The sequence below is a fragment of the Drosophila arizonae genome, chromosome 4 (assembly GCF_054131065.1).
Source record: "Drosophila arizonae isolate 15081-1271.41 chromosome 4, UAZ_ARI_1.0, whole genome shotgun sequence".
NCBI classification, from domain to species: domain Eukaryota; kingdom Metazoa; phylum Arthropoda; class Insecta; order Diptera; family Drosophilidae; genus Drosophila; species Drosophila arizonae.
In genome coordinates, this window is record NC_142924.1 from 9,910,121 (window position 1) to 9,927,369 (window position 17,249).

A 17,249-nucleotide genomic window follows, 5' to 3' on the forward strand; every position below is an offset into this window, starting at 1 on the left:
GCGAAACGTAAAACAAAAATTGAAAAATTGAAATATCAAAGAGCTTGGCAGGACGACGGCGCCGCATGTTTTATGTATGTATTTATATTGTGCAAATAAGTTTATTTTATTAAAAGTTGCAAAACATTTCGCCAAGCGCAATGGCAAATGTAAGTAGGCAAAAGTGAAAGACGAAAAAAAGAAAAATACAACAACAACAACAACAAGCAGAGCAGCAGCAGCAGCGACTGCTTGCCGCTTCTCCAATTGAAACAGCGAGACGGGGCACTTGTGTACTTTGCTGTCAAAGTCATTCAAATTCAGTGCATGCATAAAAAATTAACTTAGAAGAGCCGCCACCACCGCCGCCCCCGCCCCCACAGTCATCCAACCACCCAACTAAACAACGAGCCACAGAGCAGCGAATTAAAGGTCTCACTTTTGTGGTAGCCAAAAGTTCTCTCAAGCCCTCTTCACCGAGCACCGAACAGCGAACAGCGAGCAGTGAGCGCCGAGTGCTTTGATGAGTTGCAATTAAAATTGGTGGTATGGCCTTGTCGACGTCGACAGCTGTGCGGAGAGGGAGGATGGCAAAGGGGGGCAGAGTCACGAATGCAAGGCAGCCAAGAATTGAGGTTGGCTTTGATAGTTGCCACAGCAAATGTCAAAAATTTCATGTGCTTAAGAATCATGAAAACCCAAATGAAGGCCGCAATAACCAAATGAAATATGAAATGTCTAGGCAAAGTGGAGCAAGTGGGGGGAATTTATGGCATATTGAGGTGAAGAAGTGGAAAATTGTATTTGCTAATCTGAGTAGATGGCGGAGGAATTTGAATTTGAATTGTACATATGTCAACCTGAGTAGCTGAAAGAGGATAAAGTTAAGGTATATTCATGAGCTACAGCAGTTTCTTTTATTTAAGAATTATTGCATAGGTATTTCCCTTAAGTTCTTATAAGAAAAATGGAGTTACATTATTAGAGGTCTTAGAGATGACTCAGATAAATGACTTGAAGCTTTAGAAAACTTTATAATCTTATAATATAAATATATAAAATTTTGTCTCTTTCATTTAGATTTTCAGTTAGTTCGATTTTCAGTGAAACCAATTGAAGTCTGTCTCTTCAGCATAAAATAAGTGCTTTTAATTGCTATTTTTATAACGTTTATTCAAAATACACCTCTGTCAAATGGGTTTTATTCTTTGAGCTGGATGACAATTGACAATTCGGAACGTGCAATTAGTCGCATTTGTTACGTTTAGTTTAGTTAAAAGTTTCAGTCATTTTGTTAATTTGTTTTGTTGGCCCCTTTTCAACAAAAATGTATGAGTGTGTACGTGTGTGTGTGTGTGTGTTTGTGTCCATTCGTTTCAGTTGGCATTGTGAAGCGGGTTAAGCGCGGCGTATGCGTAACTAATTGCTTTGACCAGGCAGCTAACAGCAGTTGCCGCTCCCATGGCCAACTAACCGGCGTAACGGGTCGCTCCATTTAAACGATGCCAATTTGAAGGCCACTCAACGGCACAGAACCAAAAGTGGAGGACTTCAACTAAAGACCAGAAGCACTTGGCTGCCAGGGCTTTGGCGCTAGCTAGTTCTCGCAACGACGCACATGTTGCAAATTGTCGCCAAATGTGCCAGTGGAGTGAGTGTGAGCGAGTGTATATGCGTGTGTGTGTGCCTGTGTGTGTGTTTGTGATGAAAACAAAGCAACGTACAACAATGGAGTCCGAGGGCAAGCGTACCGAGACGAGACTGGCACGTTATAAAAATTGTATTTTAAAAGTCATTAGCAGCTTTGCTGCCTGTCATTGAGCATTGCGCGACGAAGGAGTTGACAAGCGTTTCGACTAACATTTTCTCTCTTTCTCGTTCCTTCTCTTTTGTATATTTCTATTTTGTAAATGGCAGACACATATGTATGTAGCGGCAAGCTTGGCTGGCAATTATGATACTCTGTGCAAAGGTGCGCCTAAATCTAGTTGAGAGAGAGATTCTGCTAAATTGAAAAACTTAGATTAGTTAGGATTAGGATCTTAGGTCTGCTTATATAGTCTTCAAACGATGTTCGATTGCCATATTGACTTATGGAACTCAAACGAAAGCTCTAAGAATTTTATAGCAACAGCCTTGGATATCTTCTCTTCTTCTGCTTTCTTATATACTTTTACTCTCTTCTTCTCTTCTTCTTTCTCTCTCAGTATTTATCTTCCTCTCTCTCTCTCTCATTTTCTCATCCTCTTATTTATTTTATTTTAGCTTTACGCTCATATATGATATTTAATCTGATTAAGATATGAATAAAGCTAATACTTATGAGTGTAATTATATTTTTCATTTTTTTGTTTGACTAAAAATATAATATATATCACTTTTAATCCTATTTAGTAATTATGTTTTTATTCAGAGCATTTTGTCATTTTTCTGGTACTCGAATATTCTCTTTTGAAATCTAATTATTCATTAAGAATTTTTATTCTTTTTTAAATATTTTTTTATTTATGCTAATATTTAAAAAAATATATTATATATGCTATTTTGGAATCCTACATATTTGGCTACTCTCCTTGTTTTGCTATTTTATGTTTCAATTTAGCTTGTTCTTTATTTTATTTTATATTTTTTTTTGCATATATTTTTTGTTTTTGTAGGTGTCGTGTTTAGAATATATTTTGTGGCAAATTTCTTGTCCCGGACCTGACTGCAATTAGTGAGCTTTGAGCAGAGCGTGCTCTGACAACGACCACACACCCGCACACATGCATACGGCCGCTCACACACATACACACACATATATATATATGAGTGATTTTTAATTAATAAACTCATTAGGCCTGGCCTCGTTGTTGTTATTGTTGTTGTTGATATGTCGTTGCTGCTGCTGCTGTTGCTGTTGCTGCTTTTGCTATGTTTTAGTCATTTTAATTACTGGCAGCTGCCGTGTGTTTGGTTATAGAACGAGCCTGTATGGCTGACCCCTGGCTGGCATATAATTTCCTGGCATTTCAACAATGTGCCGACAATTTTTATGTTTTTAGACGTTTTTGCTTGTTGGCAGCAGCAGCAGAGGCGGCAGCGGCGGCAGCAGTGGCAGCAGCATTTGACGTTGCGTCGCCGGTTCGTTGGCAGCTTTTGTTGCCGCCTGTCGTTCAACTTTTGACGTGTTGCATGAGGCGCGGCCAGACAAAAGGCAATGCCAACCAACCGTTTTGTTCAACTAGAGGCGAGCCAGAAACGTGCGAGAGTTTGCCTAAAAATTAAATATAATTGTTGTTGTTGTTGTTGTAGCTGTTGCTGTTGTTGCTGTGGTTAGCTGGTTAACACTACTGAGGACAGGCCACACCACAGGCACACACACACAGAAGCGACGACAGCAGAGACAGCAGACAGCAGACACTGAGAGAGTGTAGTGTAGTGTAGTGTAGTGAAGGCATTGGGTTTTTGGTGGTGTGAGTATCCATGCTGTGTGACGTTTAGAACCACATATCATAGTTGCTATGAAAGTAGTAGTTGCTGTTGTTGTTGTAGCTGTTAATGTTGTTGCCTGACAAGTGCTGCTTAACTGACGCTCTATCTACATTGGATAGAGGCGACGCTTAGCAGGTAAATAATTGGAGGGGGAACGGGAGAGATAGAGAGAGACAGAAATTAACATGTTGTATGAATTTGTTGTTAGTGATCAAGAGAAGCAAATGCATGCATAAGGCTTATTTTTCTTGGAAAAGGTTTAGCTTTACAGCATAAATAGAGTAGTAGAATAGTTCTGGGAATATATAATGGATGTTCTTGAAGGTATCGTACAGACAATCTGTTCAGTTCTACTTTCATTCATTTGTTCCTCTTGATAAATATTTAATTCAATAAGTTTGCTAATAGAAAAATTGATTGCCTCATAGTATTGAAATTCACTAAAAATATGACTCTACTAATATTACTTCATATGAATCCAATGTATCTCATATTTACTCATACAAACACAACTTATTATTGTAAGATAATACGAGAATTTCTTTGAATAACTCTAAGCACTTCTACTATTATTGCCAACAAAAACTGCTTTCATGCAACACCTGTGGGCTCACTGCTGTTTTTATACTCATTCACGAAAGTGAATCAGTATATTGGTTTTGTGCAATGTCCGTCTTGCTGTCCGTCCGTCTGTCCGTCTGTCCGTCTGTCCGTCCGTCCGTCTGTCCGTCTGTCCGTATGAACGCAATCTATTTCGGCGCTATTGAAGCTAGAGACTTGAAATTTGGAACACATACTCGTGTATATCTCCGATTTATAAAGTGTTAAAATTTTCCCGATCCGCCCACTAGGGGCGTGGCAAATCGGAAAATGCATTTTCCGATATACCAGAAATCATGTTTGTTGAAGAGCTAGAAAGCTGAAACTTGGTATGTAGGTCCGCGTTGACCACCCAAGATCACGAGCTATGGCGGATATATCTACGCCCATTGGGGGCGTGGCAAATCGGATAAAACTGTATCTCCTAAAGTTGTAAACCTAGAATGCTGAAATTTTGCACGTCAGCTAATGGTATGATTCTATAAAGTCTGAAGATAAATTATAAGTCTACGCCCGTTGGGGGCGTGGCAAATCTGACCTGAAGATATAGTGATTTTTTAAATTCTCCTATATTTTGGACACTATTGATGGCAGAGACCTCAAATTTTGTATATATACTCGGACTGATCACCCAAGACCAAAAAGTTTTGTCGGATATATGTCCGCCCACAGGGGGCGTGGCAAACCGCAAAAGTTTATATCTCCTAAAGTATAATAGCTAGAAGCTTAAAATTTGGATAGTTGAGTTACTGGTAGCCTCCTCTATCGATTCCCCAAAAATAATTTTTACGCCTCTTTGGGGGCGTGGCATATCGAAAAATACCCTGTAATTTTCACATTTTTTTAGGGTAAGCATTCAAACTTTGCAGTTAGGGTAACGTTATCTCTTTCTAAAAACTGACCAAAAATGAGGTGTCTACGCCCAGTTGGGGCGTGGCAAATCGGAAAAACCTGTATATTCTACAGTATTAGAACGAAACTTAACTACTAAATTGTTGATGGGATGTGAATGAGTATTCCGCAGTCGGTAACGCCCGACTGCAACGTTCTTACTTGTTATATATATGTATATGTACATACATTAAATAAATATAAAGAAAAAAATACTGAATAATGTCAAAGAAATTACACGGATTTATGAAATGGCCACAAAACGGCGCTAAACACGTTGACGCGCTCAACACGCAAAGCACCACAAAATTATGCGCAATTGTGGCTCAGCAGCGCTGGCAGGGTGGGGGCAGCAGGGCTCGCACCACACTAAAGTCTTAATTGAGCGACAAAACGAAATGTTTTCCAAGCTAAACACGAAAATAGTTAGGCGCAAAGAGATAAAGGTTTAAAAGACTAGCAAAGAGTGATTCGAGAGCTTTAAGTAAATAAACCGAAAAAAAGGAAATATGTCTGGCTGATTTATATTTAAAAAAGTTTATTTAATATTTATATTTTTTTCTTTAAGTTCAGTTCTCTATAGCCATGGCTAATTAATTTAAATGAAATTTCTGTGCATTGCAATTTTTTCAGGTTGCGCCTTTCTGACCTACTTCAGTCCGGACAGCACAAACACGGCTGCCAATTCGCCAACATCTGGGGCACAGGCGGCGCTTTACAATGACAAACAGTCTATAACAGGGGTAAGTCAAAAGCTGTACATCTAATTAGTAGACACTGTAGACACACGAACTCTTTAGCCCCCTCTCTAATCCCATAACCCACAAAAGTATGCTATAGAATTATTTTCATATATATGTATGATGTTAAAGTTGATCTGAAATGCAAACATTTTTATTTGTTAACCTAATTTGCATACGTGTAATGGCCATAAATCAAAAGTTAAAACAACCACCAAATAAACTAAGCTCCACAAATTAGCTATGCGCAAAACTTTTATTATTTATATTCTTTTTCTACGCACAATTAGGTGTTAGGGGAGTGAGAGTGTACATGGAAACTCTCTGTCTCTCTCTCTGTCTATCCCTGTCTCCTTCTCCCTCTCACTCTCTGAGCATGCTAATTCTGTTTATTTTATGGCATAATTGTTAGCTTAGCTTCTGATAGGAGTTCTATGCAGTATGTAACATTTTGGTATATACCATAATATTTAGTATTTATATGCTGTAAATTCCTTGAAAAATATTTTATACATTTGACGAATATTTCATACTTTGCTATATACCAAATCATAAGAAATACTCTCTAATAATTTATGCCTTAGGCGGTAGATAGCTTAGTTGAGGCCAAGTTCGAGGAGAAAGTCAGAATTGAAAATGTATCTCAAGGAGAATATGTTCCCAATAATAGTTAATGTACCTTTCTTGCCTAGATCCAGATTTAGTTCTACCTTCAGTAGTTTCTTAACTCACAAATACTTTAACTTCCATTTGGTTTGCCAACAGAGCATCAAATATTCGTCTATCCAAAGTTTCCATAAACTTTTTTTTTGTTCAACTATTTCAATTTTTGCCTGTGCATTTTGTGTCTAATTATTTCAGTTGCAATTGTGATTTTCTGCACAAGTTTTTACTTTAAAACAATTGATTGTTTAGATTGTTGCTGTTGTTGTTGTTGTTGTTGCATTTAGTTGCAATTGTGATTAATTATTTTTAGTAAAAATATGTTTGTATAGCTCGCTCCATTTATCGCTCACTAATTGTGTTGATTTTGGCAATTAGCAGTGGGCGTGCATGGGCGTGGCAATGCTGGCAATGGTAAATTAAATATTTGAATATTTATAACAATTTTCACAGTCAATAAATAAAACACCTGCAGAGAATGCAACGGCAGTGGCAGAGAGAATGTGTAAACACGTTAAACTAACGTATGTTTTTGGTTTTCCATTTGAATGTGGCCAAAGGCCACAGGTCACAGAGGACAGAGGACAGAGGACACCAAAAAAATGAATTGAAATATACAAATTTAAAATGTATTAGCCGAAAACAAGTCTTTAATGGAAATTGTGTGTAATGGCTCGTTGGCCAAAGCAAAATAAACAAAACACGTTTTAGCCGCAGGCTGCCAACATGTGCCTGGCCAAGAATTCAGCTTCGATATATATATTTTATAAATAGACTCAATTAAATATGTTTGACTTGAAATCGACTTTAGATGAAAGCTAAAGGTCTCACACAACTTTTACAATTAAGCCAGAATTCTATTCAATTTCGCATTTAACTTATTATCAAATAAAACTAAATATAAAATTGAATTGATGGATACATATATACACTATATGTATTTGCTTATATGTATGTAAATTAAAGCTTCGTTTCTCTTTTGCTCTCCACTCGTAAATCTACCTGCATAAATTGTCGAAAATTCATAAAACGAAATGAAATTTTGCATAAAATATTAAAAAGCAAACATAAAACATTTGCAGCAACTGCAGCGGCAGACGACAACAAGAAATAAGTTTATTGAATATGCAAAAATGTTTCAATGTAAGTAAAAAGGAGAAAAAAATCGAAAGTCTTCTCAGCTCACCCCAGCACTTGCCAGCCGACTCCTGCTGCCAAACAAAGATAAATGGATAGATAGCCGCAGCCTAGCATTTTTGGCTTGAATTACTTTTGCTCTTGTTTTCATATTTTCTTTGTCTACAACGATTTTGTGGTCGTTTTGTATAGAAATTTATTACATTTTCTCTGCGTGCGAAGGAAGTGTGGCGTGTGGGCAGAGCACAAGCTGCAAGACTTGCCTACCTCATTCAAAACTTTGTTTTGTGTGCCACTTGTGCGGCGGCAGTTGTGCAACAACTTTGCTGGCAACTCTTTAGCATTGTTGTTGTTGCTGTTGCTGTTGTTTGTTGTCTCTGTTGTTATTGTGATACTTATTAAAATTTTCTTAGAGAGACAACAAGCAAGCAAAGTAAAAGTGCTGCTTGCAGTGCTCTTTTTTCCCTCCATTCTTTTTTTTTTCCCTTTTCATCTGACCCAAGTGCGCTCTTTGTTATTTTAATATTGTGAGCGTAGAGTGAGCTGAGCAGTTGAAGTGCTGGGGAGTGGCAGGCAGCGAATGCAAGAGCACTTGAGCATAATCAATTGTGTAATGTAATAGCTCATTCATTGGGACAATTTTTAATTAACTCACACTAGAAAGAGAGAGAGAGAGAGAGAGAGAGAGAGAGAGAGAGAGAGAGAGACTCGAGTTGAGTTGAGTGGAGTGCATGTAATTCGTTCGTTTCGTTTTGATCTGCCAGACTTGCACTTATCAGTGGAGTATATAACTTCCGTTTCCGCTTCAACATACTTGGGCAAAGTTTGTGCAAATGAAATGCGCTTGTCCGCAAAAGGAAACAGTTTAGCATAAAAATGAAAAGTCAAGACGCCAAAACTACATATACATATATATATATATATAGGGAAGAGAGAAGGAGCAGAAAATAATAGGGAAATCCTCGGACTCTGACAACTCTGGCAATTGGCAGCCGGGCTGGCAGGATAGCAGGCTGGCTTTATCTGAATCTTATACGCTGCTTTGTCGTATTCAAATTTCTATTTAAAAAGTCAAACAGTTCTCTGTATGTATGCGTGTGTGTGTGTGTGGGTGGGCGGAAAACTTGTGCAATGGCTAAATGCAATGCAAGGAAATCATAACGGAAATTTTTTCGAAAATGAAAAATATCTGCTGCAGCACTCCAACTCGAGCTGAGTGCACAGGATGTGGGCAGTAACTTTGCACACATGCCAGCAGTGCACTGGAGGCAGCCGAACAGCCGAGGCAGCCAGGCAGCCAGTCGACGGCGGCCCAGGAAGTGTCTGCGAAGAAATGCTAGCGGAAAACAGCAAGCGGCATAGCAAAACCACCGAATCGAATAAAAAATACAGAGAAAGCGAGAGACACCGAGAGAGAGAGAGAGATAGAGTGAGACAGAGAGACAGAGAGAGAGAGAGAGAGAGAGACGAGGCAGTAGCAGCAGAGTGCATATATGCAGTAAATAATAAAGCGCATACTTTAAGAGCTGCCCCACAGGCAGCTGCAGCCATTGATTAATGGCCACGGGCTCTGCTAATTCTCTGCAATAAAGACACGACGCGCACTCGAGCCGCAAATGTATCTTTTGTGTAGCACTTGGGTTGCAGGAGTGGAGCTGCTGCTGCCAGAGGTTAGCTGGCCAGCTGTAAAATATTTTTGCTTACGTGGCCATGTAAACACACAGTGACAAAAAAAAAAAAAAAAAGAAGAAGAGGCAGAAGCGTACTGAGCGTGGCGGACAAATCTGTAGAAAATACTGCCGAAATCAGCAGAAAAAATTTAACCGCTGTCTGCAATTAATCAAGCCGCACAGGCAGAAGCAGTTAGAGCCTGTAATTGATGCATGCTAACGACCAAAAAATGCTCTACTAATTGAGTTAGATGTGTGTAAATTAAGTTTGAATAGCCTGATAAAAGAATATTAAAGTATTAATGCCTGAAATATTGGATAAAAGATAGAGAATCGATAAAGAATTCTTCTTTATATATGACATACAATGTAGGGGTTTGATTGGGGAAACTGTGTAGGGAAAAGAAAAGCTTTTGGCTGTTATAGGTCAGTTGTTGATTTTTCAACAATCATTCTCTGCTCAAAAATTCCTTCCTTTGAGCATATATTCAGCTTCCTCTAACTTCATTAGTCAACTTTCACACTTTACGCCAGGGTATACTCAATATCCCATCAGATTTAAAGCTCAATTATAGGCTATGCTACGTAGCTCAAAAGTTTTCATGCCCTACCCTAGGGTATACTCCCTAATCTCTCACATTTTGCACAAGCTCCACTGCAGTGTCTAAAGATTTAGCTGGCGTTGCTCAGGCGCTGGGCTGTTGGCCAGTCATTTGGTCGATTGGTAGGAGTTTGGCTGCATCAATTTGGCAATTTATCTGGGCGATCTGCATTTGTTGATTTTGCGCCGGAGAGTCTGCCACAATGTTTGCTAATGTCCGCTTTGCATAAGAGCTAACGAACTAGATTTTTTCCTCGCACTTGGAGGCTTGGCTCGGAGGCTTTCTGTGCTGTGTCTGCACTCGGTCCGCTTCATTGGCATATCAATCAACGGCCAAAAGCGGGAAATGAATTCGCTTACTCACACGGCCGGCTCGCCGACCAAGAGATATAGTAGAAGCGGAGAATGTGGATGCCACGGATTTTTTATTTCCAGCATCGGTTGTGTTTTTTTTTTTGTTGCTGTTGTTTTTGTTTTTGTCTTTTCTGTTTTGTTGGCCGCTTCTGCTGATGTAGTTGTCGTTGTTGTTGTTGCTGGCGCGGCCGGATGCCATTTTAATTAAGTGTTGGGGGCCTGTAACCGAACCGCCAGGACGTAGGCAGGCGTCGGTGGCGTCCTGGCGCCTGGCCAAAGCCCTTTTTGGCGTGTCTTCTCATTCTGACCGTGAGGAATTTAACATTTAGAACGGAAGTGTGCAACAAAAAAGGGAAAGAAAGGAGAAGAACGGAGCAGCAGAATAAAATGCCAACCAGCTGCGCAGTGACAGCTGTGGGGTGTAGCTGCTGACGCTGGTTGCGACTGACAGTTTAATTATTATTTTTGCAAATCAGTTAATTAATTAAGATGGCCGAGATTTCTGTGGGTAGCATATGAGCAGCACGCGATGCCATTTCCACAAAGAACAAAAAAAAAAGGGCAGCTTGTTAGACGAGCGTTGATAGATCTTTAGATCTTTAAGGTGTTGCCTGCCGGTCAGAGATTTGTAATTAGCTGAAGAGTTTAAAGAGTTTGTGCAGAGGCTAAAGCCTTGGCAATCTGCTCGCTTAAGCATGTATACAGCACACTCTTCTTAGGCTCATAATGCTCTAATGAGTTTTATATATGCTGCCGCTAGAGCCTTGCCATGTCGCACAGCCAAAGGACAAGGGATTGCACTTTACATAGCAGTTACTCCAGCTGCTGCTCCTGCTGCCTGCTCCTGCTGCCGGCTCCTGCTGCCTGTTGTTCGCTTGCAATTAAATCCGCTTTGCAAATTTATGACCAACGAATTGCTCTTTGCGGCTTTTTTCCAGGCCAGACCAACAAAAAGACACCAAATATTCGAGCTATGCCCATACAATGAATGTGTCTCTCTGCGTATCTCTCCCTTTCACTCTCCCCCTCTCTCTCTCCCTCTCTATCTCTCTCTCTCTCTCTGGGCATTACGACTAAGTGAGTTTTTTTCACACACACATGCACACGCACACACATGCAGTATGCAAAGAGCTTGGGTAACCACCTTATGTTCGATTTCAGAAGTGCCAGCTCTTGAGTGCGCACTCAAATGAAAATGCCAGCCAAACGTAGAAAAAACAGTAGCAACGGAGCAATTAAGCATAAAGCGTGCAGATAAAAAGTCAAAGAGTCGAGCTGAATGCACAAAAAATTATGCCAAAGCGCAAAGATTAACACACACACACACACATCTATACACACACACGCTAACAAAAAAATATACACAGAGTTGGTAATGAGGCAAACGGCGCTGCTTGATTAATGTGAGTAGCTGCTGCCTCCTGCTTCAATTTTGTGCTCCTCCTGCAGCATTTGAAACCGCAACGGGCCATAAAAATTGTCTGCCATTGCTCTCCCTCTCGCTCACTCACAGAGTGTTGCTCTTTCTTTTTTCCTTTTTTCAAGTTTGTGTGGCAAATCCATGAAATGTGGTCGCAGCTCGACTACAAAGAGCATATTTTATGCAAGCGCATGTGTAAAAATATATTTTATTAGGCTGCCACATTGCTTCTCATGAATGTCCCGAGTCTCGCTTTTGCATTACCGAAAAATGCGCGACATTTCTACTCCTCTTTTATTGAGCACAAACAGACAGCCAGACAGACAGAGCCAGATAGAGTGTGCGAGGGAGAAAGGGAGAGTGTGAGTCCCGACACTGTAATAAAAATGTCGAAATCCTTGGTACGTCTGTGCGCCTCAAAAAAATGTCTGCCTGCTGCCAAGGTGCTTGTGGCATATTTATCACGCAATTGTCACCAGCAAAAGCGGCAACAACTTTATCTGCGTGGCAACTGTTGCTACTGCTGCCTGCAACTTAAAGAGCAAATTCTTAAATATTACTGCCGAGTTTTAGTTAATATTAAATGAAGTGCAAGATGAGTCCCGTTCTATAAATGTTTAACAGTGCATAAAGCAGATGTGCCAGCCAAATAATTTATAGAAAAATTATTAAATACAGCAGGACAAGTTTGTCATATCTCCTGCAAGTACAATTGTAAAATATAATAGTAATAAAAAAGCTGAATTTATTAAATGCATAAAAAACATATAATATGAGCTTTGCTGCTAGGCAGAATTCACTAACCAACACTCGCTCACGATTCCACATTTATTCAGAAATATATATAAAATATATATAATATGATTCACATGAAAGACTTGGCTAAGCAAAGCAATCAAATTTTTGAGGACTTGGCTAATGAAACTTTAGAAACTATAAATAATAAACTATAGCATAACAGTTTATACACAATTCAGTGAAAATTTCCAACTCTATAAATTTGGAACTCCAAAAATCTTTCTTTACTAAATCACCTACCACAAAAACTAATGAACTCTTTTGATTTCCCGAACGAGCATGAATCAATACTCGCTCATGCTTATCGCTCACAAAGAATCAACGTTTTGCGCTTTGTGATTATGCTCTATAGCATATAGCAGGTCCATGCAATATGCAAAGGCCTTCATAAGCAGGATGCATGAAAAATATTTATTTTAAATTTTATTTATTGTTATTATTTATTGTGTGTTTTTCGTTAGTTCAATTTGGTGCTGGTCAAACGCGATTTTAATTTGAATTATTTGCGTTCAGTTTCCGCTTAAAAATGTTTTTCTTTTTCCATTTCCATGTTTCTTTTTTTTCGCAGTTTTTTTCAACGCAATTTTTAGTGCGCAGCGAGCGGAAATGCGAGTTTGCCTTTGAACGAGCAGCTGTTTGTTGTCACTTTTGGCTGTGGTGGCACTTTGCGCGCATTTGTATAAATTTAAATATATATACACATGCGAAATATGAAACGAATGCACTCAAAGTGATGTATGTGAATATATGTGTATATATTATGTATTTTATGCGAGGTGTGCTCGGAAAGTAGCATGAATGTTCCGAATGAAGAAAGAAACTGTCTCAAGTTCTTGACCAGAAACAATGCAATGATGCTTGGAGTTGGGGCAACATGATTCGTTTTCCTTCTCCAAACTGAGGACTCCTAGAATATATAGATGTTGTGCCTAGATTAAAGGGATAAAGAAGAAGTTGTCTGCAACTACAAAAGGGAGTAACGAAAGATACATTAGTTCGAATGGGAGAGTGCATAATAGATATTCTTTCTGAATTAAATGAATACCAGAAATTGGTGCTTCTCTTCGAGCACATCTCGCATTTACCTCTATACTGCTGCCTGCAATTATTGTGCCACCCATTTTGAGTAATTGAAAATGTTTGATGTCGCCTTTATTTTTTTTTTTCGCCCATTTTTTCGTGGCGCTTCTTTATAGCGCATAAATTACGCGACATTGGCATTTGAGTAATTTACTTGAAAATATAATAAATAGCAGCTGGCTTTTTATCATGTAGATCTTGAGAGTGTAAGATAAGTGTGTCATAAATAAGCCTAGCAATATTTATGCCACAATCGCCGTAATTTACTGCCTTAGGCTAAGAAATTGGCCGTGACTTTAAATTTATTTTCATTTATGTAGAATATATTGAATATTTATTAAATGTATTGAATTTCTTATAATTTTTGTTGCTGTTGCCTGTTTCACTGCTTGACCTCCTCAACTGTTCTTTGCATGCTAAGCATTAAACACCAACTTTTTGACCTGAATATATTGTATATAACTATTCAAACTATATATCATATTTCTATAATCAATAAAACGAGTTAAGGTAAGTATGAAATGTGTTTTGTGTACGTCACTTTGTTGTCTTTTTTTTTTGTATGTCTTTAAGTCTTGAAAGCAAGTCAGCTCAACAATTTCTATTAGTGCATAAGTGAGGCCTAACTCTTGTCAGCTGTGTGCATATACATATGTCTTCTTGGTCAGTCTTACATCAAGTAAGATTGATTGATTGAAAACACTCACACACACCCACACAGACATAGGCAGACAAAATAATAATAAATAATTTAACTATGATATAAATCGATGTTGTTACTGACTTCATATATTGATGTTGTTCTATAATTGATGTTGTTGATGTTGTTGATGTTGTTCTACTACTACTACTACTACTACTACTACTAAACTAAACTAAACTAAATTAAACTAAACTAAACTGTAACTTCTACAGCATATATTATACAAATATATACTTCTATATACTGATTTATGTTGTTTGATGTGTTGTTGTTCGATTTTGATTTCTGTTTCGTTTACTATTGCCTTACTCTTTTCCTACTATTTGATGTTGTACAAAACTTTGTGGCAGTTCCACTCGCTGTTGTTGTTGTGCTCCTCTCTCTGCCTGTCTCTCTCTCTGTCTCTCTTTCTTCCTCTCTCTCTCTCTCTCTCTCTCTTCTGTCTCTCCAAAAGTGTTTATCCGTCTAATTGCAGGTGGCGTATCCTTGCGGTGCCCTGAGCGTGCGGCGCATGCGCTGGCGCCATCAGCAGCAGCAACATCAGCGTCAGCTCTACTGCGGGCCCTATGCGCGCCTGCAACAGCAACAGCAACAACAGCAACAGCAACATCAGCAGCAGCAACAACAACATGAGCTGCGGCTATCGTCAGGCCTTGGCCTCATCAGCGCTTCGGCGACTTCTCGCAGCAATTTGCGCGAAATTTGTAAAACGCATGCAATTTGCTAACAGCAATTGATTGCCTCGACCGAAGCAGCAACAACAGAAACAACAGCAGCAGCAGCAACACCAACAACAACAATAAGTAGTAATGTGCCGGTTAACAGCTCAGCAGCAACAACATCAACAACAACATCAACAACATCAACAACAACAACAAGAACAACCAGTGCGCAGCAATCGCAACAAAAACAGCAACAGCAACAATTGCCATTGCCGTGCGCTACGCAAATTAGTCAAAACAAATTGGTAGGTGGCCATTGTATAGTATTTGGTCTATATAAGATCGTATGTGCACACATATGTATGTATGTCTATATGTAGTTGTAAGTGTGAGTGTGTGCAGTTGGCGTGTTTTGGCAGCACAATGCTCGGTGCTATTCGAACCGAACATCTAATTTGAATAATAATAATACAGCTCTATTTTTGGCTATCTTTGTGGTGAAAAATGGAACAAGAAAAGAGCAGCAGATTATAAAATGACTAAAAATTTGAGTAGATTACTAGAGGGCAAATTTCTTAAATGCCTAATTGGCTTTGAAATGAAAATGAATACATATGATAGATATACATATATATACATTTACAATCTGTACGTATATAGTTTAAAATATATATATCTTAGATTTATTATTGTAGAATTGAATTCAGCATCTTTTACGTTCAGGTTTCCGATTTGAAAATGCTAACTCGTACTAAGAATACGGCTTGAGTTCGGATTTAATAAATATTTTCTGCATTCAGTTTTGGCTTTCGCATTTCAGAGCCTCTGAGAAACTAAAGTCCACCTCTCGGCTATCAAAGCTTGTTATATTCTATAATGCATACAATCTGACTTCAGCCTAGACTCTAACCATTTTCCGCCTATTATATATCATAATAAAAATGATTAGGCTCATTTATCCAAGTACTGATAAATGTTGCCTATTATGCTTATTAATTATGCCTCAAAATGGCCTATTAAAATTATACCAATTCCGCATTCAGCGTTTTACTTCATACGTTTATCCATTTTGCTCATTAGAAGCTCTTTTTTTTTTTGGTGGCCAACTGCAGCTGTGGACTTGGTCTCATCTTGGCTCGACTGTCGATTATAATTCACTTTTATGCTTAACGCATATATTTCGCTTATGGTCGCCCACTTGGTGGGGCAGTTGGCATTTTTATGGTGAAAACATTTAATGGCTTTATACAAGCGCCCCAAGCGCAAAAGGCGCAGACACACACGGGTTTGCATATGAGTGAGGGGTGGGGTGGGGGAGGACTTGCTCCGCTTAGTTCAACCCAGCTCAGCTCAGCTCAGTTAAGTTGAGTTTAGCTCTTCATCATCGTCGTCGTCGTCATCATTTCCATCAGGCTGAATAGCTTTTCAAATGCCAAATTTATGCAAATTCGGTCGCTGTTGAGAGAGAGAGAGAGAGAGAGAAAGAGAGAGAGAGCGGAGCTGCCTCGATGAGGACGGCATTTTGCACATGAATATTTGTGCCCGGAAATTGGCGGAGGAGCAAGGAGTAGGACAAACACAGCGGCAGCAGCAGAGGTAGAGGCAGAGGCAGTGGCAGTGGCATAGGCATAATGTTCGGCACATATGCGAAATTGTGCCTTTTGCCGAGTTTTTGAATTGCCATTTTCCGTTTGCCCAGCGTTTGACGTGGGCAGGTGGCCCGGAGAGAGCGAGAAAGAGATGGGCGCAAATAAAGATACACTGAGCAAAAGTGGAGCTAAAGACATTTGTAGCTGATTTTAAAATTACCTAATGGAAGTGAAAAGTAGAAATTTTTGAGATGAGGGAAATTGCTTAAAATATTCTTTATAAAACTGCAATATTTAAATGAAGAGGAAGCTAATGCTCAGATGCTATATTGGCTCAGGGGGAAATTGAAATTGCTATCACAGTTTTATGTTAAGACTCTGTGTCCTTTAGGTGACTCATCAATTCACGCTCTGTTAACCCTCTGTTGACTTTCGAATTCAAGTCAGCTGTTCCACTGTTTGTTCAGTGTAGCAATTGACTGGGAGATAGAGAGAGTATGAGAGAGAGTGAGAGAGAGGGAGATAGAGTGTGAGTGGTTTATATGGCGATGGGCTGTGGCGTGGCGTGCGGCACACGTTGCTTTTTGTATTGCCTTCAATCATCAATCAATTTTTTCAGCACGTGCTCTACGGCACCCACTCGGCTAAGGCAGCGTTGGCTTTAGCCTTTGCTGTTGCTTTGGCCGACTGTCTGTGTGTGTGTGAGTGTGTGCCATTGGCTTTGCATACTTTTAGGCTCGCGGAATGCGAAATGCACGTAACGGTTGCCTTGCAGTTTGCCTTGCCAATTTAGGCAAAGTTCTCAACTGGAAGCATAATTCATGTTGCAAGTTGGACGGGCGCGTTTAAATGTGCATCACGTAAATGCCAAACAAGACGCTGTCCAGG

General features: G+C 39.3%; 1 protein-coding gene across 1 annotated transcript in view; it reads left to right on the top strand.

Moving 5' to 3' along the window:
* LOC149269096 (uncharacterized) overlaps positions 1 to 17,249 on the top strand; it is a 167,822-nt gene that overhangs the window by 46,096 nt on the left and 104,477 nt on the right. The window contains exons 4-5 of the mRNA XM_089467254.1: positions 5,578 to 5,687; positions 14,586 to 15,077. Coding sequence (XP_089323380.1) covers positions 5,578 to 5,687; positions 14,586 to 14,837 — 362 coding nt within the window. The 3' untranslated portion in view covers positions 14,838 to 15,077. The remainder of the gene's footprint in view (positions 1 to 5,577; positions 5,688 to 14,585; positions 15,078 to 17,249) is intronic.